At 36.0% G+C, this 25175-nt stretch overlaps 1 protein-coding gene across 1 annotated transcript; it reads right to left on the reverse strand.

The window, feature by feature from the left end:
* Nucleotides 1-5426: 5426 nt before the first annotated feature.
* On the reverse strand, nt 5427-10661 carry LOC126704769 (phytosulfokine receptor 1-like). Its single transcript, XM_050403780.1, has 5 exons — nt 10616-10661; nt 8605-8762; nt 7019-7109; nt 6628-6952; nt 5427-6345 (listed from the first exon to the last, which is right to left on the reverse strand). The coding sequence occupies exons 1-5, from the start codon at nt 10659-10661 to the stop codon at nt 5427-5429; spliced, it is 1539 nt and encodes a 512-aa protein (XP_050259737.1).
* Between the last annotated feature and the right edge of the window lie 14514 nt (nt 10662-25175).

The following is a 25175-nucleotide window of genomic DNA, read 5'->3' on the forward strand; positions in this document are numbered from 1 at the left end:
TCTCTCTCTCTTCGAAAACTTTCTACTAGAGCCTCAGCCTCCATGGCCGAAACTCTAAAGCTTCTCACCACCACACGCTACCACAAGCGATGGTTTCCCTCCTTCTCAGCCATCCCAAACTCTCTATCTCCCACTCTAAGTTCTATCTCTTTTTTTATCTACTCTTAACCTTAGCTCTCTCTACAAAAACTACATGGCCGAAGTTCAAACTTCCTCCATCTCCAACCTTCATCGCCACCACAGACAGTGGTTGCATCTCCTCCAACACATCAGACCCAAATAGCCTCACCCCTTCTCTATCTCTCCTCGATCTCTCCGATCTAAATGAATGGAGCTTCCTAGCTCCTTCGCAAAAAACCCTAGCCACCACCACCATAAGGCTGGCTTCTCAACTTCGAATTCTCACTTTCTCTCTCTCTAAACTCGAACCAAAGCTACTCTCTCAAACCTGTAACCTCAGGCTTCCAACCTTCTATCTACTACCTAGGAGGGATCTACTTGGTGCGTGAGCAAAAAAATGATGGTGTGGAGTCCTAGGAGATCATGGATTGACCGTGAACCAAAACTAAGGCAGCGCGTGAAAACACGCACAAATAAAGAGTAAGTTATGGAGCTTTTGTGCTTGTGTGCTCTGTGTTCAGGTGAGCATAATGCATATAAGTGTGCACAACTAGTATAAATATGAGAAAGGAGCAATCTATGGCATAGATTAGAAATAGAATGTGGGTGACCCATATATTAGAAATAGAATGTGGGCAGGGCGGAGCTACAGCAAGGCTTGGAGGGGGGGGGGGGCAATGTCCCCCCAAAATTTTAAAAAATTATTTTATATTATGTATAAGTATTAAAAAATTTAAATATTTAGCTACAAATATAGAAGTTGGCCCCCACAAATGTGTGAGTTAGTCCAATGATTGCTCTTAAAAATCAATAGAAATTTTCAATTGATCTAGTAGTAATAGAGGCAAGGTAGTTTTTTGTTTTTTCTAATTCATTTTTTTGTACATGTTTAATATTAAACTAGACAACTTTTGTATAGTATTGAAGTTTAAAAGATGATAAATTCCCCTAAAAAATTATCTTGGGAATATACAAATGTGAAAGTTATTAATTTTATATACAATATATTTATAAATTATGACTTACTGTAATATCAAAATATTAATGTTTATATTTGTGTATGTGCGTTTATGCCTGAGTGTGATGGTTTATCTTGACTCAAGACTAATATATTAGTAACAAAATTTGGCCCCCCCAGACAAAAAATCCTAGTTCCGCCCCTGAATGTGGGTGACATGATTCTGTGATGGTGTGTGTATCGTGTACAAAAGTGTAAATACTACATAAAGCTATAGAAAAATCAAAGAGGAATTTCAGGTTTACCTAGTTGATGCCCTCAGAGTTTTTTTTTTTTTTTTTTTTTTTTTTTTTTTTGCTTTGATGATTGTTGGCTATGTTGTGTTGGTTTCCTCTGGCTTCATGCTTGTGGTTACCTCTGTTGGTGTTTGGCTAAAGAGAAAACACAAAGAACAAGGTTAAGATTCAAATAGAACCAGAAAATGAGTAAAGGAAAAAAGAGAGAGGAAGCTCATTCAGTGGGTTGTGCAATGTTTCTTTGGTGTTGTTCCTGCTCTTTTTCCTTCTTTTTCTCTATTGCTCTTTTCCACAGAATTTCTAGGAGGGTTTTTTTAGTAGGGTTTTTGAGTTGTGTTTTCTAGGTATTTTGGGAGGTTTTTGAGTTGTTTTCTAGGTATTTGGAAGGGTTTTCTATGAGAGCTTTTTGCTAGGTTTTGGGAGGTTTTTTTTATTTATTTAATTTTTTTTGGGGGGGGGGGGGGGCGATTTGGAAGGGTTTTTTTTAGAGTTTTTTGCTCGGTTTTGAGAAGGTTTTGTTGGTGGGTATTTGGGTAAGAAGATGATAGAGGAAAGGGGAAAATGAGGAAGAGATAAGGAAGAGAGAAGGCTCTCTTCCAAGCCAAGGGTGTGCGGGATGAGAGCTCCAGAGGATTATTTTCCTTTTTGTGAGATCCTCTCCCCTTTTTCTTATACTGAGGTTGTGTCTTTATTTAGTGGTGAGAGAGGTAGGGAAAGTGTACTGCCCAAAGAATGTGTGGGAAAAGAGAATCAAACTTGGTGAGCAAAGAGAAAACTTGGTGAGCAAGCAAAAAACTTGGAGAGCAATTTTGCATGAAAATATCTCTTGAAGATACTAGAACTTTGAGGACCTAGCCTCATCATAGATTGCCACATGGCATGAGCTTGGCCCTCCATATGACAAGAACCACAATGTGTATTCATGTAACAATTAATTGAAGATTAGCACAACATGAAAAGGGAGCTGATTTAATTTGAACACACACAATAAAATGGAAAACTAGATGATTTTTCAAGGAATGACACATTCTATGAAAAATCAAGTAATTTTGAGAAATAAAATGTCTTTCAAGCATGTATCCAAATCAAATCAAGGCAAAATACACATTTTTCACAAAAGATTCAAAGAGATAATTTTCACATTTCCACAATAACTCACCCAATTCAAGCATGACTTTTGTTCAATAACAATCAATTTGAAGAGAATTTTATGACCTTTAAGTTCACCAATTCTTAATTAAAGCTCAAGCTTTCAGAAATATTTAAGGCCGAACAAAATTCAATATCAACACTTGGTAACCCAAATGATTTCAAAGGTCTTATGAGATTTTGGGTTCAAAATATCTAACCAACATTTTAGAGTCATTCTCCATGTAATAACATAGTGTCTATGAAATGTAAGACTACATACACTAGAGTGAATAGTCAAGTGTTCGGAGTGCTTTAGATACACTTGTTTTTTTTAAAAAAAAAAAAATAAATAAATAAATAAATTATTAAGAAAAAGGTGTGGTGGGAATCTTGTATTATATTGGTCTCTATCTGGAAACCCAACAACTCTATTAAAGAAGATCTTACCATTACTATAGAATGCAGATTCATCTAAGTATGACCAGTAACTCTTACTTCCATCTAAGAAGCAAGGGGGTGGGGTGCTTTGGAATAGGAGTATTCCCCTCTATTCATGGAAGATTTGGATGGCTCTAAAGCCTTTAGAACTGAATCAATTATTAGCTGGCAAATCATATTTGCAATCTGAAGCTTTATTAAAGCTGTTGCAGAAAATCTAAAATAAAATTACATATTTGTGCTCTAAGTGCCTTATTCACACTTAGAGGAGCCCTTGATATGCCAATCGACAAATTAAATGTTGGTCCAAAGTGCTTAATTACCAGAACTTAGTCCCAGTTTTCAACACAAATTTTCAAATTTTGAATGAATTTCCAACTTCCAATGGCTATTTTTGATCTATAAGAGCATTAGTATTGGGTCATGTATAACTCAAAGTATGCTAAATTTTAGCATGAAAGCACAAAAAGCATGCATTATTCGGACTCCCAATTGTAAAAATATTTACAATACTGCTACAATGCGGTCTTATATGTAGGACGACACTGTAGCAAGTTGGTATAATTTTTTTTATTACTTTATTCTCTCTCCCTCTTTCACTTTCTCTTCTTCTCTCACTTTGGCTCTCTCCGTGTGATTTTGTTCTCACTCCCTCTCTCACATCTCTCTCTTGTTCAAGACTTGCCACCGGAGTTGCTTGGGCCATTTTGCATGGAGTTCATCATAGGGCGTGTGGGTCGTGGCAAGGTCGTGCATAGAGATCGGTGTAGCGAGGTGGGTTTTGATTTTGGGTGGGTTCCGATGGGGTTTTGATCGGCGTGGGTTCTGTGGAGATTGGGTTTTGATCGACGTGCATGGAGATCAGGTTTTGATTGCGTGGGTTTCGTTCCAATGGGGTTTTGATCGAGTGGGTTCTGTGGAGATCAGGTTTTGATTGGCGTGGGCTCCATTCCAATGGAGTTTTGATCGCATGGGTTCTATGGAGATTAGATTTTGATCACCGAAATAATTGGTTTGTTGGTTTTCTGATTTAATGGGTTTGTTGGTTTATGATTTAATGGCTTTCTTTGGTGGGCATGTGGCTTGGTGGTGGTTTATTGGGGTTCGGCGACAGTGGCAACTCTGATCACTTTAAAGATTGGCATGGATTGATGGTGGGTTTTCTTCAAATTTTTGTTTTAGGATTGTTGTTGTGATTTGCTGGGGTGGCTGGTGGTGTAGCAGTGATTTGGGTCAGTGTTGTGGGTGATTGTTACTGGGCAGAGGACTGGGTAAGTGATTGTTGCTAGGCAGGGGAGGTGGTTATGGTTTGGGTAATTGTTTTGATATGGTGGTACTGATTTGGTTTGGGTAAGTGGTTGTGTAGTTGCTGGGCAGTAATATTATTGTTTCTATTGATATTGAATACTTTGATGATTGGCATGTGGTGGTGGGGTGGTTGGGTTTGGATGGTGGTTGAGTTGGGTTTTGGGTTTGTACACGGTGGAGAGAGAGAGAGGGGGGGGGGGGGGAAGGAAGAGAGACATAAATTAGATAGAAAAGATTATTTTTTGGGTTATATATTTTATTGTGTAGATATATTATTTTAATGTGTTGTATAGGAAAATAAAAGTTGGGATGTTGGGTGTGTTGTAAAATGATATGGTATAATTGATAAAGTAGGTTTTGAGATGGTAAAATAGAATTTTTTTGAAGAAACCAAATGTGAATGCTCTAACTGATTGGGCTTGGGAGAACTTTTCAATCCATTATTAATTATTTCAATATTAATAAATTTCAATATTTTTTAATTAGAAATTTCCAAATCTGTTAATATTGAATTGTGATTAAGAATAGCCAATGCTATTGCCCATTGTACCTAGATAGATAAATCACTTTGTTGTATACTGCAGAATATGAGCAGCAAGATAGAGTTCCAAAGAATTGCCTCCTTTTGTAAAATATGTTACTATCTAATTTTATAAAGAACAATTTTCTACCATTGAGTTGGCTTATCAAACTTGGAATATATGTAGTTTGTTTTAAATCTAACACACATATGTAAAGGGTTTGTGATGTTTCCTTCCTTAGAGGTATAGAGCATGTGTACGTACACTTTACATGAAACTGTAATTTGTGTATACACAAATTTTACTATTAATAGAAAATTTTCTGCTGTGATTGTTTAAATGATTGCTCTCTATCAACAGACCTAAACACACTTATATATACATGACATATAATAGAATAAAAGAAAGATTAAATCTATTTTTCAATATTTTTCCCGTGCATCGCATGGGTTAGCGACTAGTACATATATATAATATTCTTCCAAACTATCTTACATAAAACATTATAATATTATTCGTGCACAGGTAACTTACTATTACAATTAAAGCTCCAACCACAATTGAAGCTACATATGACTGTATGATTAAATAATTAATATTACCATACCTATCCGATTTCCATATGAACACAAGGAAATCTGGTCTCGCTGTCACTTAAGAGGTTACAAATCTTATGTACTTCCTTTTGTGCAGCTTTGGCAGTGCCAATCCAGACATGAAGCAACATATGACAGTAAGAACAAAACTTGTTGCAGCTCCAATTATAGATGGTAGACCAATGATTGTCCTTTTTCTCTCCCTTATAGAAAGAATAGGAATTTGTTCAGACTGGCAAGTACACTCTGCATAACAAAGACCATTGTTTCCCTCAAAGCTTGTATTCAGAAAAGTATCGAACTGGCTTCCTTGAGGAATTTTCCCACACAGCTGATTATAGGATACCTTGAAATTTGACAAAAAGCTAAGATCAATCAATGAATGAGGTATCTCTCCTGATAGTTTGCTGTGAGACAAATCAAGTTTTTCCAAGCCTGTCATGCCTGATAAATTATTTGGAATAGGGCCTGAAAATTTATTCTCTTTCAAATTCAAAACATGAAGCATTTTCAAGTTCCCTAAACCTGGCCAGATTGGGCCTTGGAGAATGTTGTAACTCAGGTCTATAGTTGGTCGAAAGCTTAAAATTTGCCTATAACACAAGCTTGGTCCAACTAGTCCAACAGAGTAAATTTCAAAGCTTGGCACAGGCTCTTCTATTGTGACCTTCCCACTTATTAGGCTCCGAAGTTCAACCAAACTCTTTGGAATTTCACCTTTGAGAGAGTTATATGACAAATCCAAGTAAAAGAGAGATTCAAACTTTCCGAACCATGATGGTATGTTTCCACCCAAATGATTCCAAGACAAATCCAAAAACTGCAACTTGTGGCAACGACTCAACCATTCCGGGATTGGACCTCTGAGTTGACTATTGGGAAGAATTAGACTGTTGATATTTTTGAATTCCAGATTCACATCATTTGGAATTTGTTCATTATCAAAGTTCTTTGAAAGGCCCAACAAACTTAAATTCCTACAATGTTGTAGAATACTAAGAGTTGATAATATATTACTAAGGCTAGTGTTTGACAGTACGAGGTGTGTTAGAGACTACAAATTCTTGAAGTTATTAGGGAGTTCACCGCTAAAATTGTTGTGTGCAAGATCGAGTGATTTCAATCCTCTACAGGAGAAAAGACTATTAGGAATTGGGCCATGGAACAGATTTGAACCAAGATTTAAGGAGACAAGATTTTTCATTGCAGAACAATTGAGGTTGATTGGACCACTTAAAGAGTTTCTATTCAAATATAACCTTTGAAGTGATGGGGAGTTTAGTAAAGAAGTAGGCAAATGACCAGTGAATAAATTTGACATGACTGAGAATTGCTCAAGCCTTGCTAGTCTCATAAAAATGTCTGGAAGAACTCCAGAGAACAAATTAGAGGAGATATCCAGTTTAACAAGGTCAGAGAGGTTACCAATTCCATTACTCAGTGACCCAAATATGCTATTACCCTGAAGATTCAATTCACTAAGATTTTTCAGCTGGAAGAGACTCTCAGGCAAACTCCCTGACAAACTATTTTCATCAAAAGAGAGATGTTGAAGGGAAGTACAATTAGCCAAATCTTTTGGAACTTCTCCAAAAAAATAGTTATGAGAGAAATTAAGCACTCGAATTTTTGTAGATATTGTACACATACCTTTGATGTTGATGGACCCAACAAAAGCATTGTTGCCGATGTCTATGATCTTTATGTTTTGCAGATTAAACAAGTCATCTGGAAGGGACCCCTCAAGGAAATTATGAGAGAAGTTCAGAACTCTCAATTGATTCAAGTCTGCCAAAGATCCACAAATCTTCCCAACAAGTCTTTTGCTGCCAAGTTCCAAGCCAACTACCCTTCTGCCAAAACTAGTGGAATTATCACAGGTGACGCCAGTCCAAGTGCAGTAACCAGGAGAGTCGGTGTTGTTCCAGTTCCATCCAGGATGTTAGAAATACTGAACAATTATATTGTATTTCTCAATGAAAGAATATACATCAGTGCCTTTATATAGGAGGCATATGTATGCGGTACTAGTAAAGTGTAGTACAAGTACAAGTGTGCTATACAAGTAATTTAGCTGGGCCTAAAGCCCATAACATAATATACGTTAACAGCCCCCTTCAAACTCAAGGTGGATGTGAGACCAGCTTGAGGTTGTCAAGCAAATCACGAGTGTGTCCCTTAGGAAGTGACTTGGTGAAGATATCTGCAAGTTGATCTTTGGAGGAGATGGAGAAAAGCTTGAGAGCACCATGGACAAGATGATAGCGGATAAAATGACAATCAATCTCGATGTGTTTAGTCCGTTTGTGGAAGACATAATTGTGATCAATATGAATGACACTCTGATTATCACAATAAAGGGGAGTAGTAGAGGATGTGGACACACCCAAATACTTAAGAAGCCATCGTAGCCAAAGGAGCTCAGATGTGGTATCAGTAAGGGCACGATATTTTGCTTTAGTATTGGAGCAGGCCACAAAAGTTTGTTTCTTACTTCGCCAAGAAATCAAAGAAGAACCAATGAGAAAGCAATAACCTGTAGTGGACCTATGATCAGTGGGATCTCCTGCCCAATCATCATCAGAGAATGCACAGAGTATAAGAGGAGATTGAGCTGAGTAGAAAAGGTCATGGAAGAGAGTGCTCTTCAGGTATCGAAGAATGCACAGAACAACAGCATAGTGAGTTAATCGTGGAGCAGACAGATATTGGCTCACCTGATGAGCAACATAGGAGATGTCTGGATGAGTAACTGTGAGATAAACTAGGCTGCCAACCAATCGTCTGTAAAGAGAAGGATTAGACAATGGTTTCCCCCCTGAGAGTGTCAGATGCGCATTAAGTTCAACTGGAGTGTCAACAGTCTTGCTGTCAGTGAGTCCAGCTCGAGACAAAAGGTCAGAAGCATACTTGGCTTGAGTAATATAAAGATCATCTGTGGAATGAGTAATTTCAAGACCCAAGAAATAGCTGAGATGTCTAAGATCTTTCATCTCAAACTACTAACTGAGAAAATCCTTGAGTTCTTGAATGCCACTGAGGTCATCACCAGTTATGATCATATCATCCACATATAGAAGAAGCAAAATGGTGCCTTTATTAGTACGACGAAGAAATAAGGCAGAATTATACGGACTGGCAGTGTAACCCAAGTGAAAGATAGTGGAGCTGAACTTGGCAAACCAAGCTCGTGGAGTTTGTTTAAGACCATAAAGTACACGTCGAAGATGACAAACCTTGTTTGATTCAACAGAAAGACCAAGAGGAGGTTGCATATAGACTTCTTCACTCAGACCCCCATTAAGGAAAGCATTTTTAACATCCCTCTGAAAAAGATCCCATTTACTAGCAGCAGCAATAGCTAAGAGGGCATGAAGAGATGAGATACGAGCAACTGGAGCAAAGGTCTCTTCATAATCAATCCCATACTCCTGTGTAAAGCCTTTTGCAACAAGACGAGCCTTGTAGTGCTCAATGGACCCATCAGAGCGAGTCTTGATCTTATAGATCCACTTACAACCAACCACAGACTATCCAGGAGGGAGAGTGACCAAATCCCAAGTATGATTTTTGGTTAATGCATCAAGTTCCTCTTTCATTGTAATCTGCCATAAAGGGTCAGTGGAGGCCTCACAATAGGTTTGAGGCTTATGAAGTGTAGCAAGGGCAGTGTAACAATGATAGTCAAGTAAATGTGTAGGAATGGATTTTACCTGGGTTAAGTGGCAAGGTGGAATGTCTTATGGAGGATCTTCAAGCAGAGTAGGAGCAGGGGACCCAGGCTCAAGGTGGGGTAGCTCGTCATCAACCTGTTCATCTTCAACCTGTCTAGGAGAAGCATCAAAAATATCTTAAGAGAAGTCCAAAGGAGGATCAAAAGTATTTGTAGAAGGAACAAGAGACTCATCTGGAAAGATTTCTAAAATAGAGGAGGTAGTCAGGGAAGAACGAAAGTGAGAGAGTTCATCAAACAATCGGTGTTCCCAAAAGACAACATTACGAGAAACACGAAGACGATGAGAGACAGGATAATAACACCTATACCCTTTTTGAGTTTCTCCATAACTAAGGAAACAACAAAGTCTAGATTGAGGCTCAAGTTTGTTGTGCTCTTGAGGCTGAAGAAGAACGAAACAAGTAGATCCAAAGGAACGAAGGTGATGATAGTTAGGGGGTGACCCAAAGAGACGCTCATACGGAGTCTGATTATGGATGAAAGCGCTTGGAATGTGATTAATCGCATGAACAGCATGAAGAGCAGCTTCACCCTAAAATGGGGCAGGTACTTTGGCAGAAAGAAGAAGAGCACGAACAGTGTCAAGAATATGACGAAGTTTTCTTTCGGCTTGACCATTTTGCTGAGAGGTACCTGGACAAGTTAGATGATGTACAGTGCCATAGGAATGTAACAGAGCTTGAAACACATATTGAGTATATTCAAGAGTATTATCAGATCGAAAAGTTTTGATACGTTTGGAGAATTATGTTTCAACCATTTTTGCAAAATTGCTGTATATTGGTAAAATTTCTGAACGAGATTTCATAGGAAAGATCCAACTATAACTAGAATAATAATCAATATAACAACAAAATATCGAGATCTACCAATACTAGCAACAGGAGAAGGTCCCCAAACATCAAAATGAATTAACTCAAAAATACTATTAGAAATAGATTCACTGTTATTAAAAAGCAAAGTTGGCTGTTTTCCTAACTGACATGAAGTACAATCAAAATTGTCTTTGGACACAGAACCCAACAGACCCTTAGAAGCTAACTGTTGTACCCGAGAAGATGGTGCATGACCAAGACGAGAATGCCAAAGTGCGAGAGAAGGTAAGGAAGAAACTACAGCAGTTGCAGCAGCAATAGAAACAGGAGCAACAGGTGGAAGATGAAGATTGTCCACGGGAAACATACGCCCAACTCTAGGACCGGTCCCAAGCTCCTGCCCCGTCCTCAGATCCTGCACAATACACCCAGAATAGTAAAAAATAAGTCGATAACCTAGTTCAGCTAATTGTCCCACAGAGCACAAATTATAGGATAGGTCAGGCATATGGAAGACTCTAGGAACAGAGAGGTTGAAGGTTGAAACAAAACCTAGACTATTCCTATGCATGGTGGAACCATCAGCTATATGAATATTTAGAGGATGTGGTGCAGGGTCAAGTTTGGAGAATAAGGATGAGTGAGGTGTCATGTGACTGCAGCAAGCAGAATCAAAAAGCCAAGTTTGAGACTTACTGGGTAGAACTGATAGAGCAGTGGAAAGAGATGCATTACCAGCCATACGAACAACCTAAGCTATGATCTCCTGTAGTTCAATGGGGGAGAGGTTGATAGTGGATTCAGAAGACTGGGACTCAGCTGAAATGGAAGCCATTGGCAGAGTAGGCTCAGTATTATCAACAGCAGCAGTAGATTTGTTGCGACGGTAACAAGTCTCAATGGTGTGGCCAGGACGCTTGCAATAGTTGTAGAACTTTTTGTTGGTCTGTTTGCGACGATTGCTAGAGCCAGAGGAATCTCCTGATTGCTGAGGTTGCTCTATGAGTGGAGTAGAAGGAGTAATAGCCAAAACATTGAGCTATTCTGGGCTTGAAGGGTTGGAAGACGAGCTTCTTCTCTAACCAACTTGTTCACAGCAGTATCAAGAGAAGGAGTAAGACTGCGATTTAGAAGCTGACCTCGAATGGGCTCAAAGTCCTTGTGAAGTGACATCAGGAATTCATAGAGGCGAAATTCATCTCTAATGGAAGCATATTGCTGAGCATCCTTTGAGCATGCCCAAGTTGGATCAGAAAGGTCAATTTGGTCCCAAATGAAGCGAAGCTAATCATAATAATCATTGATGGATTGCCCTGGTTCTTGCTTGAGTTGATGCAATTCAACCACTAACTGATATTTCATGGATTCGTGAGTAGTGGAGTACCTTTTGGCCAACATATCCCATGCAGATTTAGCATCATCAAAACTGCCCAACAGATTGGAGATAGAGGGAATGGAAGTGTTCCAAATCCATGTGAAGATCATGTGGTTGTGACTATCCCATTCAATCATGCGACCAAGAAAGGCAGCATCTTCTTCACTTGCTCCCTTGACAGGAATAGTGATTGCACCAGTATAATAATGCTAGAGCATGCGACCCTTAAGAAAACTGCGCATAGCTTGAGACCAAGATAAATAATTCTTATTCCCCTCCAATATAGTATTCTGGGGTGAGGAAGAAAAATATACTTTTTATCCATTTAGAGACACAATATGCAAAAACAGACTGCAAAAATGAAATCTACACGAAAAATTGAGTAAGGAGAACCTGGACTGCAAAAGTCAACCTTGGAGAAAAGTCAACGGTCAACAACCGGTCAAAGTTAACGGTCAATCCTAAAAAGTCAACGGTTAAACCCCCAGAGTCAAAAGATGACGTTAGCGGCTGACGCAAGCAAGTGACGTTAGCAATGGCTCAATGAGGGCTGACGTCAGCAATGACGTCAGCGAGAGGGTTGAGGTGCGTGTAGGCACGTGACCTGAAGTTGCGGTGCATGGGAGCACGTGAGAGAAAACCCAGATGTGTAGTGGCACGTGGAAGGCGCGTGGGGCGCGTGATCAGCGGAACGGAACCTTTGAACGACGCGTGGGGGCGCGTGCAGTCTCCGATGGTGTCGAGGCTTCCACGAGTGTGTAGATCGGCGCAAGGCGATCTCAGTGGTACCTTCACAAACGTAATCGGAGCAATATTTGCAGCGGTGATGCAAAGGGCAGTGGTCTGTGCAGTGTGAAACTCCTTAACGATAGCAGCTGCAGGTCCAGAACCCAAGGACGACGGCTGGATGACGTCGGGGGTTCAACGGCAAGAGGCTGCAGTGGCTGTTGTGATGGCGGAAGCGATGTTGAAAAGGAAGTCACACTAATAAAGACAAGACTGCTAATAAAAGGTCAGAGCAGTGGCTCTGATACCATGTCAGAAATACTGAACAATTATATTGTATTTCTCAATGAAAGAATATACATCAGTACCTTTATATAGGAGGCATATGTACAAGTAAAGTGTAGTACAAGTACAAGTGTGCTATACAAGTAATCTAGCTGGGCTTAAAGCCCATAACATAATATACGTTAACATAGGAGTTGTTGATTCTAAACAATTGGAGAAACTAGTTAGGGCTCTCAAGTCATCCGGATTGCATGTCAGTGTCTCAGAATTCAGGTTTGGTAGTTCAAGACTTAGACTTAGAGCCATCAAAACAAAGAATAAACAGACACGTCGAAAGAACATTTTAGGTGGATGCCAATTGCCAAAGAGATGAAATTAGAGAATGCAAAGTACTATACTAATAAGATATGTAATTATACATGCAATTCTAGCAGGTGGGTTCGGACCTCGGTATTCGTTATTTTTTAATTGATCAAAAGTCTGAAGACTTCGATTCTTATCCCAGTAAGTCTACGTACGTATGGACAAAGCCATGTTGATAAGATTTAGATGGATGGCTGTGTAGACGCGCTGGCGTGTAGCATTTTTCAACAGTTATGATAGAAGTGTGGAATTTGGTGATAAGCAAGTCTGGTTAAGTTTTTAAGTAGTCTCTAAGTAGCTAGGTAATTGATTGACTAATGGGCATTTTGAAAGTAATTGAATACTAATCCTCTGTCCAAAATTTTGTATTCCATTATATGCTCAACCGATTATAACTTTTTTTTTTTTTTTTTTTACTTTCTTTGTAAAATAATATATATTTAAAATAAAATTCAAATTAAAAAAAAAAAAAAAAAAAAACTTAGACCAACATATACTACAATTCATGGTGTATCAAATGGAACACAAAAAGTGTGACAAATGATTTGTATTTATCAGTAATTTATATGTGATCGATGCTTCTAAAACCGTTTCGGTAATTTTTTGAACTTTTTTTTTAAGGTATTTACTAAATAAGTCCTAATCTCTTGTCTATGTTCTCTGGGGACTATTAAAGCATGGGTTTTAATTGTCTCACGTTTTCTTAATACACTCTACACTCTCCATAATTTTATGTGTTATACATAAGAAATTATCAAAAAATGTGAAAACTTTGATGTAAAGATAATTTTCCTTAAAGCATTACATTCATGGAGCCCAGAATTGTCCATATTGGCATTTAATTGATTTGACTAAGTCTCAAGAACTTGAATTCCAAGTCTTTAGGCTGAATATTGGAAGTTATTTGGGAAAATGAGGAAAGAAGTAAATTTCAACAACACCGTTGCCGAAATTCTAACAAAAAGTATGAGAGAAGAGAGAGAAATGATGTGATGGTTGGAGTGAGAAAAAAATTTGAATTTCGGTAATGAGGTTACCGAAATTCCTGTTGCCCAACTCTATTGCCCAGATGAAGTGCCCAAAGGAGAGAAGTAAAAAAGTAATTGTGGCAACCAAGTTGCCGGAATTGTAGGGGAGAGGAGAGAGAAAAAAGAAATTGTGGCAACCAAGTTGCCGAAAATTGGAGGAAAAAAAAATGTGGCAACCAAGTTGCCGAAATTGTAGGGGAGGAGAGAGAAAAAATTTAATAGGAATTTTGGAAATGAAATTGCCGAAAAAGGAGGGAAAAAAAAAGAAGAATTATGGCAACCAAGTTGCCAAAATTGGAGAAAAGAGGAGAGAGAAATTGATTTGGGCCGAAAATTGGAGGAAAAAAAAAAAAGAATTGTGGCAGCCAAGTTGCTGAAATTGGGAAAAAAATGTAGAAAAATTGATTGTGGCAATGGAATTGCTGAAAATGGGAGGGAAAAAAAAAAAGAATTGTGCAATGGAGTTGTCAAAAAATTGGAGGAGAGAGAGAGAGAGAGAATTTTCAGGTTAAAAAAAAAAAAATTTTGCAATATAGATTCTTATTCTAAAAAGTACACATATTCTTATTCTTTTCGTATGCCAGTAGTTGTTTTGACTGAAGCAATTTGGTTTGTGCCAGTATGTCATATTCTTTCATTTCATCCTATAAAAGTAATAACTATAGATTCTTTGAATGATTTTCCCTATGAAACAAATAATTATAGATTCAAGTACATTGATTCTTATTCTCAACAACAACAAAAAAGTACATAGATTCTTATTTTGTGCTAGTGCTAATATGTGAATATGTTGCAGAACCTATCCATGCATGCCCTGAAGAGAGAAAATTATGGAAGAAAAAGATGATTGATGTGCACACTGTTAAAAAAAAAAAAAAATGGAAGAAGAAGAAGATATTCTTCACATGATTTGCCCTATGAAATAACGAAACAAGATTCTTGTGTTTGATTCTTTGCAGATATTCTTTATAGACACAATAACAAACCAAAAGTAAAAGTGAATATATGTTTATAGTTAAGTAATTTGTTTGTATCAGAGTGTCCCATCTTCGTCTGTGTTGTGTTGTGATGATGCCGTAAAATCACCAGTGAGCTACACGATCCACGCTCGCTCAAACTAACAACCTGCAAGAAGAAAGAAGTGATCTCGCCGAGGGCACCGGTGTGGTGTCGGCCAAATACCCTCCGACGGTCAAGTTAGAATTGTTCTCAACTCTAGAGTGCTAGTGAGGGTAAATTATGCGTACCTTGATTTACGAGGGTATTAAGGCTTTTATAGTAGTAGGTTGACCTCTCCTCCTTGATGTGGAAGTCTTTTCCTTATAGGAATCCTCTTGAGTAATCCCAAATGTGATGGACAAGACATTTCCTTGTAGAGGGGATTAACGCGCGTATCTTCCGAAATGCTCTTTGCGCTAGGTTTCTGATTTCCTTGGAGACTCTACGTGTGCGACAAGAATATGGAACTACTCTAGGCCCCTAGGCTTTACTGTTGCCGGCCCATGGGCTCGGATCCGTCAGGCCCAATGTGGTGAAAGTCCATTGTGCTAAATTATGCCCCTTCATGTTGTATTTGGTCAATTGGCGTATCTAGTTATACAGTTTAAAATCTAAGAATTTAACTTGTATGGAACTTGCATCCTATTTAAACAGCTCTAATGCTACTGAAGTTTCCATGATTCTTATTTTCTACTATTTTTCCCCTAAAAATTCTATCAACCTTCTTCTCTAATCTTATTCCCCTCATAATTCTGTCAACCATTTTCAATTCATGCATGCCATACATTCTACAAACAACTATAAGAAACAACACTTGCAAATATTTATCCATTCTTTATCTCTTACAAGGTGAGTTACATCTCTGACGTAGTTACTTCTTTTTTTTTTTTTTTTTTTTTTTTTTTTTTTATAAATAATATTCATGTTGATATGTTTTAGGGACATGGCTAAGCATGAAAATCTTGTTTTTGTTAAATTATTTGTTAATGAAAATCTTGTTTTTGTATTATGTGTTTTGCACCATGAACTGATTTGTATGATATGTTTTAAATTATTTGTCCATGAATTCTTGCCTAAAATTTCATATAGCAATAATATATTTCAAAATTAACATAAATTAGTAAGTTGCCCGTGCGATGCACTGATAATTTTATGATATTTTATGTAAAACAATTTTGAATAATGTTGTACATAAATTATAAAATAAAAAATAAAAAAAAAGTAAACTAAATTAGAGTAAAGAAACATATACATTTTGATATATTAAAAATTGGTTTAGTAGCTTCACTACATATTTGTAGCCTTCTTAAGGTAAGATTATTATTATTTTTTAAATCATGAAACCAAAAATAAATGCAAAAGAGTAACGGGACCATGATATAAACTAATTTGTATTGTGTTCACATATTTCATACTATGAAATAAAAGTATACCCAACTCTCTGACTATCTTCCACTCATCGATAGTGCGACATTAAGACATGGTGTGGGCAAGTGTGTATGCATGTGTCTTATAGATGATTTAAAATTAAACCATGGTAGAATATAACTTTACATTGCGCACCAAATATTCTCTCTACTTATATACCCAAAACAAAAACTAACTAACCAAATTACCTAACCTAAATCATATTTAAGCCCCTAATTTAAAAAGAAAAAAAGATTACCCGTAGGGGTTTCAGTGTCTTGATGGTGGTGGGAGGTCAGTATAACAGAGGTGGTGACCCCTCAGATTCCTCTTTCTCTCTCTTTCAAATGTTTTGTTAGTCTCAGGTCTTTTATTTTGGTAATATATAGTGAAATAGTGCCTTTTATTTAAAAATCCACAATATTTTTGTGTCTCTTTATCTCTCTCTAGAGTCTTATCTCGTTAGTTATTTCTATTAGCCCTTACTTTTTTTTTTTTTTGGTTAAAAAAATTACTAAAAAAGTGGGTATGCTAAAAGATATGAAGAATAGTGAAAGATATGGTGTAAGCTTAAGCAATTAATGAGATATTAATGAGATAATAATAAAATAAGATAATGTGAACTTTTGGGTAACCAAAAAAAAAAAAAAAAAAACCTAATGAAAGAGGTAAAAGAGTCTAAATGCAAAATTAGAGTGCCACTTGATAGAACCTCATGCACTCTCGCATGAGGTCTTTGAGAGAGAGACATTTTGTAACAACTTTTATTTTACAATATTCCTCCAATATATATATATATATATATATATATATATATATATTGCAATTTATAAAGGTAAGATTAATTTTTTTTTTTTTAAATCATGAAACAAAAAATAAATGCAAAAGAGTAACAGGACCGTGAAAATCAAATAATTTGTGTTGTGTTCACATATTTAATACTATGAAATAATATGTCCAACTCTCTCACTGTCTTCCACTCATTGATAGTGCGACATTAAAACATGGTGTGGGCAAGTGTGTATGCACGTGTCTTATAGATGATTTAAAACCATGGTAGAATATGGCTTTAAATTGCATACCAAATATTCTCTCTACTTATATACCCAAAACAAAAACTATCCAACCAAATTACCCAAACCTAAATCATATTTAATTAATCTCCTAATTTAAAAAGAAAAAAAAAATACCCGTTGGGGTTTCGGCGTCTTGATGGTGGTGGGGGGCCAATATGACGGAGGCGACGTCCCCTCGGATTTCTCTTTCTCTCTCTTTCAAATGTTTTGTCAGTCTCAAGTCTTTTATAGTGAAACAATGTGTTTTGATTTTTGTAGTGAAACAATGCATTTTATTTAACAATCCACAACATTTTTTTTATGTTTCTCTATCTCTTTCCAAGGCCTTGTTTGGTTAGTTATTACTATTAGTCCTTAATTATTATTTTTTTTTCTTTTTTTTAAAATATTAAAATGGTGAGTATGCTAAAAGACATGAAAATGAGAGAAATGTGTGATGTAAGCTTAGGCAATTAATGAGAGACTAATGAGATAACAGTAAAATAAATTAATGTAAACTTTTGGGTAACAGTAAAAAAAACTTAATGAAAGAGGTAAAAAAAATGCTATATGCAAAATTAGAGCGTCACTTGGCAAGATCTCACGCACTCCCGCATGAGATCTCTGCTTATATATATTGATGATTATTCCTTTATAACTTCTAATCACGAATCAACATGAGTCTCAAAAAACTTTGTGATTGGACTTTATCATACATACAAAATAAGTATAGATTTTTTTACCTTTATTTTTTTTTTTAAAAGGATATTGCTATTGTATTCATCCTTATAAGAATTTAAGCATAGATTAAATTTTCATTATTTTTGACCATTTTTCTTTGATTCCTTTATAATTTATATATTGTGTTGGTTTAAATGAATTTTTTCTCAAGCTTTCAGAGGATGGACTTTAGATAAGATGTTCAACTTTTATATGCCAAGCATTGACTATAAGTCTTGTACATGGAACAAATAGAGATAAGAAATTAAGAATATGGTCCATTTTGGTCAGGCTTAGCTTGATTTGTCTAGACATCAATTTTCTCTCTTGCCAAAAGTCTGACTTATTTTAGGTGGAAGTTTCCTTGATTATTACTTGATTAGTTGGCAAGTCATGTTCGTTAATCGTGAAAAGTCTACAATGGAAAACTTTTGTATTCCGACAATAAATGTTTTGGAGAGAAAATTGTTAGCCCCCTCATCCCATTGGGACTCCCCCTATTTATACAAAGGAAAAAGGGTCCAAAATTCCTAAGTGTGACTTAGTTACATGGAATTTTTGTGCAAATGTGCCTAGATTTCTTTTAAAAAATTAATTATAATTTTAAACTCTAATTTGGTGATTTTTATATGATTTTTGTGGTTTGCTTTTTATTCAGTAAAGACATATTAGCCAAAAGAAACGAAGGTAAAGCTATTAAAGAAATTTGTACTTTCAGATTAGCAATTACAGATGGCTAATGTTGCATTGTCATTTGTGGTTATGGTATGAATAAGCGGTATGTTGTTTGGGCGATTGGTTGAGGCAAAGCAATTAACCATATTAAAAGGGATTAGCAACTTTTTCTTTCTCCTTTACCATTTGTGGTATGTATATGCCTTTTTCACATATGCTCAACTGAAGCACCCATTAGGATTTCCCTTAATTATGATAAACATATTAATTTTTTTTCAAAAGAAGTTTTATATTTATTAAATGATATATATATATAGAGAGAGAGATGGCTTCAAGTTACACCTGGTGTAACTCCTTAAGAGTTACACATTTTTTGTACCATAGATTTCTAATAGATCCAACGGTTGAAAAAGTAGCATTAAATGATTAAGGATTTCCACCTTATTTACTTAATTAATAACAGATTTTCTTTATCCTCATTTATTACTTTCCATAAACTTCATTGGGTCTTTAATTGTGTCTCTTTCTTCCTAAAATTGCTAGATATATATGAATCTAGGCAAAAAACAAGGACTAAAAAAGTTCAAATTTTTCTTCTCTCAAAATCCTTGGGTGCTGGTGAGTAAGATCTAAAGATATACTATAATTTGTGATTTTATAAGTACACTTAGTCTGCCAGAACTACCCCTAAACAATTCACAAAATGAGCAAGAGGCTTGTGGTTTCCAGTTTCAACACATTATACCAAAAACACATGACAAAACTCAAATCTATTAAAGATAGGGCGGATATGAGATCACAAAATAAAATAAAGAAGTGAACATATATATATATATATATATATATATATGTTTTATTATAATGTTGAAAATAAATGATGACCAGAATCTACAAAGAAGTATCCATTTGGTTAATTGAAAAAATTGGCGGATCAATGTTCCTACAGTTATGAAAAGCAAGTAATAATCAGATTGGTAATGAATGGGCTTGCTTGATTCAGGTAGTTAACATCTAACATGATAAATTTGGCCTGTTTTACTGTCACCGTGTTGAATTCGTTTTTGTGGTTAAGAAATATTTGAACCATATATACTCCTTGATACAAGAGTTACAGGCAAGGGATATTTTCATTACAACACCTTCTAATTATAAATGAAATATGTATTATGTATAATGTCTACAATATTCTGCTAATTGAAATAGATTTGGCCTAATTCCATCCTAAGCAGGAAGAAGAAGAAAGAGGTTGGTGTGACTCAGTGGTACAATGTTATTATTATTTTTTTTTAAGGAAGAAAGGGGCACAGTTAAACAACACCTAAGGAGGTTTATGGAAAATAATAAATGAAGATAGAGAAAATCTATTATTAATTAAGTAAATAAGGTGGAAATCCTTAATCATTTAATACTACTTTTTCAACCGTTGGATCTATTAGAAATCTACGGTACAAGAAATGTGTAACTCTTAAGGAGTTACACCAGGTGTAACTTGAACCCATCTTATATATATATATATATATATATATATATATGTTGAGGGCCATGTAGCTGAATTGGAACCTCCCTATATACAAAGTGTCTAGGGTTTAAGGGAGAAAATGTTCAAATTGCGGGAGTCAGGGAAAAAAGGTTCAAGTTGCGGGGTTAGTAGCATATTATAATTATTTAAAAAAAGAAAAGAAAAAAAGATATAGAGATATATATTGTTTTCCTTGAGCTAAAGCGGTTGCGATGGAAGTGTAGAGTGGATGGTTTTTTGTAAGTAAATTTTTTCTTCAAGAAAATGAATAGTGTAAGGTTGAATTTAATCAACCATCATGTTGGCTTTATTCCGTGCCAAATTTTCTTGTATTTCAGCATTTAGTAACCCTATATTTAGGTGGGATTGTTGTAAGGGTAGTGAGTGAGATAGAGTGTTGAAATGCTCAAGAGTGTGCAAGAAAACAGAGACTCAAGACTTGATCTCACTGGTGACTCGTGGCTTCAAGCCGCCAGAAGCAGCACACGTGCCAAGCATGCCAGAAGTTGAAGCGTCATGCTAGCTGGAGCACTACAGGACAAAATAGGACAACTGGCCGTTCTGTTATCGCGCGGCTGGATCTCGCGACTCAGTCATGCCGTGAGGCCAAGCCGCAAGCCACCCCTATTTTGAAAAACCTGACTCTTCACATTCCATTCTCACCCCAGTATAAATACCCCTTATACGCACAAAAGAAAGCGAGCTTCCAGAGAAATTTTTTTGAGAGAGAAACCCTAGTGTTATACAAGATTGATTCATCCGCAATCTTCACATAAAAGACTCTTCAAATTCCTCAACTCTCTTCCTCTCCATTGTTAAACCCTTGAGAGGTCTTTTTACCAAAACCTTTTCTTACCATATCCATTACTGTGAGAGGGCTGTTTGGTGTTCTGGGAAGCAGTTAGGAAGGAACCAATCTATATTGGTTGATGTTATGGTCAAGTAGCGGAATCCGGGAAGCTAGAAATAAATAGGTTCGGCGCAACCTCGTTGGAGCAAGAAGCTTTGAGGGTTTAGGTACACTGGGTAGATTAGGCTTGGAGGGTCTATTTCTGTTTATGTATCCCAACTATATTCTAGTGGATTACTTACCGCTTGGAGGGCGACGGAGAGGTTTTACGCCGAGGGCTTCGGTTTCCTCTTCGATAATACATCGAGTGTTGTCCCTGTGTTTGCATCTTCCTTCCCTTTTATTATCTGCTGTGATTGTGATTTTAATTGGCTTAGATTGTTTACCAATTCTGTTTATAGATTTTGTTCATTTTCCGCACACTAGTTGTTTGTCATAAAGCTTGAATTGGTTATTTTGTAATTGGGGATCTAAACGTTCAAGGGTGTTTTATACACTATTTGAACTTTCAATTGGTATCAGAGCGGGTACACTTTTAGTGGTTTCTTTACAATAGTGTGATCCTTGACTCCCTATTGAGATGGATCGGTCTCAATCCCTAAATGCACCTCCATATTTTGATGGTAGTAATTATGCTTTTTGGAAGGTTCGCATGAGAGCATTTCTATGTTCCATTGATGAATCAGTTTGGAATGCTAATCTAGATGGTTTCTACAACTATTGAGGAAGTGCATCCAACAGGGCTATTGCGTAAAAAAAACTATTTCAACCTCATGGTGCTATGTTAGATGGAAGACAACAATTTGATTTTTTGCCTACTTGGATTACCTATGACTATCACATATAGAATTATAAAAAATTATATAAACTTTATATAATTTTTTGTAATGTTTAAGTGATATATATATGTATGTACGTATGTGTGTGTCTTTGTTTTCGAGAGTTACAATAGGAAGGGGATTGAATTCTGGATGTCTCTGTTAAAAACATTAGGAAGTGTCAACCAATTGAATAACAAGACTCTTGGCTATGTACTATTTAATATTGATTATGTAGTTGTTTTACACAATATACATGTTATATATGTTTTGAATTATACAAGAAATGTTAGTGATTTTTTGTGCATACCAAACAACATAAAACATTTTAAGCTTAATTTCAACGTTAGTACCAAACATAGAAAAATAAGACATGGTTTTCTAGAAAATACTCTTTGAAAAATGACCAATTTTGAAGAAAACGTGTGTAACAAAATAAATAGAGCTTAAATTTGATACAAGATAGAAATTCTATTCTAGCCTAATCTAAGTGTATATGTGTGTAAAGCTCTTTCCTAGAAACTTGAACAGCGGCCCTTACTTCACACACCCCATAAGCACTTATACTTGTAGAGTGATCATTGCACCAAGGGTGTGCGGTAGTAATATAGCGTAAATTTGAATGAATCGAATGACGTTTGTGAAAATTATGGCTCCCTAATCATAACCTTTTTCAGTTATCGAAGTGAAATTGCATGGAGACCTTATCGAACTCAGAAATGGATGTGCCACAAAACTAGTTGTTGGAGAGCGTATAACACTTACTTTAAGAACGTGCTTTGGTTGGAGCTTTTTGTACATCAATTTTGGAAGTGACGGGCCTCTGAAATTTTTCTAGAGTTTCTTTGTGTGAGATATATTATGTAAATTTTTTAAGAATTTGGTTTCCTGTAACTGACCATGATCAATTTAATCGCAAAAGTTTCCAACTATACATGGGATCAAGCAATTTGAAGATTGACATAGTCGGGTTTCAATCAAACCCTAATTCTAGCTGTGGCTAAGATTTCAAGTTTGGAAAGTTTTATCATTTTTGCAACATCTCATTCATGTTAAGTTTGGTTTTGGTAATCCACCTATCATTTTAAATGGAATCAATTATCTATGCATTAATTAGGAAAAAGAATCTCTTTAATCAAACGGTTGGATTTTGGTCAAAGTTTTGTCATTTTTTTTTTTTTTTTTTTTTTTTTTGCAGGGGCAGTAATTGGCTTTTGCAATGGCATAATGGGGTAAGAACAAAACTTGTAGGGTGAGTTCTATGATAATTCCTTTTTATTAACATGCCAAAAGGCCAGTTAATTTTTAATGTATGCAAGATTTAAATTAGTCATTCCAACACTACATTATTTTTATTTGTTTTAAATAGAGTAAAAATAAATAAATAAACACTGAGGAAAAAAGGGTCATGTACCCATGAATAAACTGTAATAAATAAGAATGCTAATCTATCATGTACTTTATGCTCGATTGAAATAACTTATTTAGTTTTATTGGGTAAAAATACAACTTTAAGCTGAACATAATCAAATGTGTGTGATTGGGGGTGGGGGGAACATGCCACGTACGCATGGACATTGATATACTATAGAAATAGTTACTATGATTTTTGTTTTTTTGGAACAAAGATTTTATTCATAATGTGAAAGAACAAAATGAGCACAGAGAGAGAATCCACTAGTGATGGATTGGATCCACTCTATATATTTAAACAAAGTAAAGAGATGGAATTCGGATTAGAAAGTGAAATTCGTACTACATCTGGATGTGAACCTAGAAGAGACGTGTGGGCTAGCTGGGGCAATGAATTCTATATACAAATGATGTAGAGCAAACCGTAATGGACTTCCTAGACTCTCAAGTGTGCCTGAAATCAACGTGTAAGGCAAAAAGGCACTAGTAGAAATTATGGGTCTTGGAGTTGGAATTGCATGAAATTTTGCAGGTTGAAGCGAAACAGCCTTCTGAGCAATAATCGTCACTTTGCCATGAGGTATCCCCTGAAAATGGAAAATTCCATCATTTAGGCCCCGAAAACTGTGACTTTGCCATTTATAATAATTTTTGTTTCCTTAATAACGTCTTGCTCAAAAGTTAGAATAAAGTCCTACTTGTTTTGGGACAACCCTTAAGATCAGTAGTTTATGATTCTGCATTTAACTCAATTTTGCCATTTTTGGTAAATTTCGGTATTTTGTCACCTAATTGCGTAATAAGTGCGTATTAGGATTTCAGACATTTTTCTCAGTATTTATGTGTATTGTAGCTATCAGAGGCAAAGGAGACCATTATTAACAAACACTTACTTTTTGGCAAATTCTTTCTCTAGTGGATTCCAATTTATCTCCTTGTAGATTTAGGGAAACCTCTCGTGGATTCGAGGCATACTACCAGAAGCTAATAGTTTAGTTTATGTTTCATCAAGAGAGTATTGTATGTGCTTTCTTCAAGCTTCCACGACATCAGCAAATGACCCTAAACGCAGAATAGAAGAATATTGTCAGTTGTGACTTATCTATCAATGGCTTGCCACAGAAACGACAGTAACATCATTTAAAGAGAGAGAGAGAGAGAGAGAGAGTGAGTGAAATTCATTACAAACTTCCTCACAACTACCAATTCCTGGTTTCCTCCAAAGTGGAAAAACTTGCTTGTTGCGGCTAACTACAAATTCTTGTTTGATTGACTGTTTCTAGAAAGATATCTTCCAAATTAGCAAAAGAAAGAATATATATATATAAATATATATATATATATATATTGTTTGTTTGTTTAGACAATTGAACACTCAGATTGTTTAACTTAACTAATTAACCAAGTTAACACTTAGGTTTATTATTTAGATCTAGGTTAAACAACAATAAATCATATCATGCAGTGTGGAAAAATAAATAAGATAATGATAAGATTTCCTAGGACAACCAATAAAACTGTCTAGTTTGAAGGTAAAACCTAGAGAGGATTTGACCTAAATAATCCACCAAGCAACAAATTCACTAAATAGAATGAAAGTGTTTACAATAGATTTAATCCTAAATCTACTGCTACCTTTTGTAGTACTTACTCACGTGACCACACGTAGCTCCGAATCCACAGACTCTTCTATTTGAATTTGTTGAACACAAACACTCTAATTTGTGACTTTGAGATTCCACTTAAAGGTTTCAGATCACTATCAGTAGTTGATCTTTTGCAGCAACTTGGTTCCACCGGTTCTTGATTGTAGATCTCTTGATCCAACAAATGCTTGTTGAGTTAGAAGGTACAGGACCATTTAGATCTCACAGGATTAACTCATAAGACTTCCAAGAACCTCTACAACATATTACTTTTTTTTTTCATACCAAGAAGCCTTTCACTTAAAACCTTAAATGTTTTGGTAGTGTTTGGACTGGAATAGAATTATGTAGAAAAATCCTGATTGCGATTTTTGATT

Source organism: Quercus robur, chromosome 11 (assembly GCF_932294415.1).
Source record: "Quercus robur chromosome 11, dhQueRobu3.1, whole genome shotgun sequence".
Classification (NCBI taxonomy): domain Eukaryota; kingdom Viridiplantae; phylum Streptophyta; class Magnoliopsida; order Fagales; family Fagaceae; genus Quercus; species Quercus robur.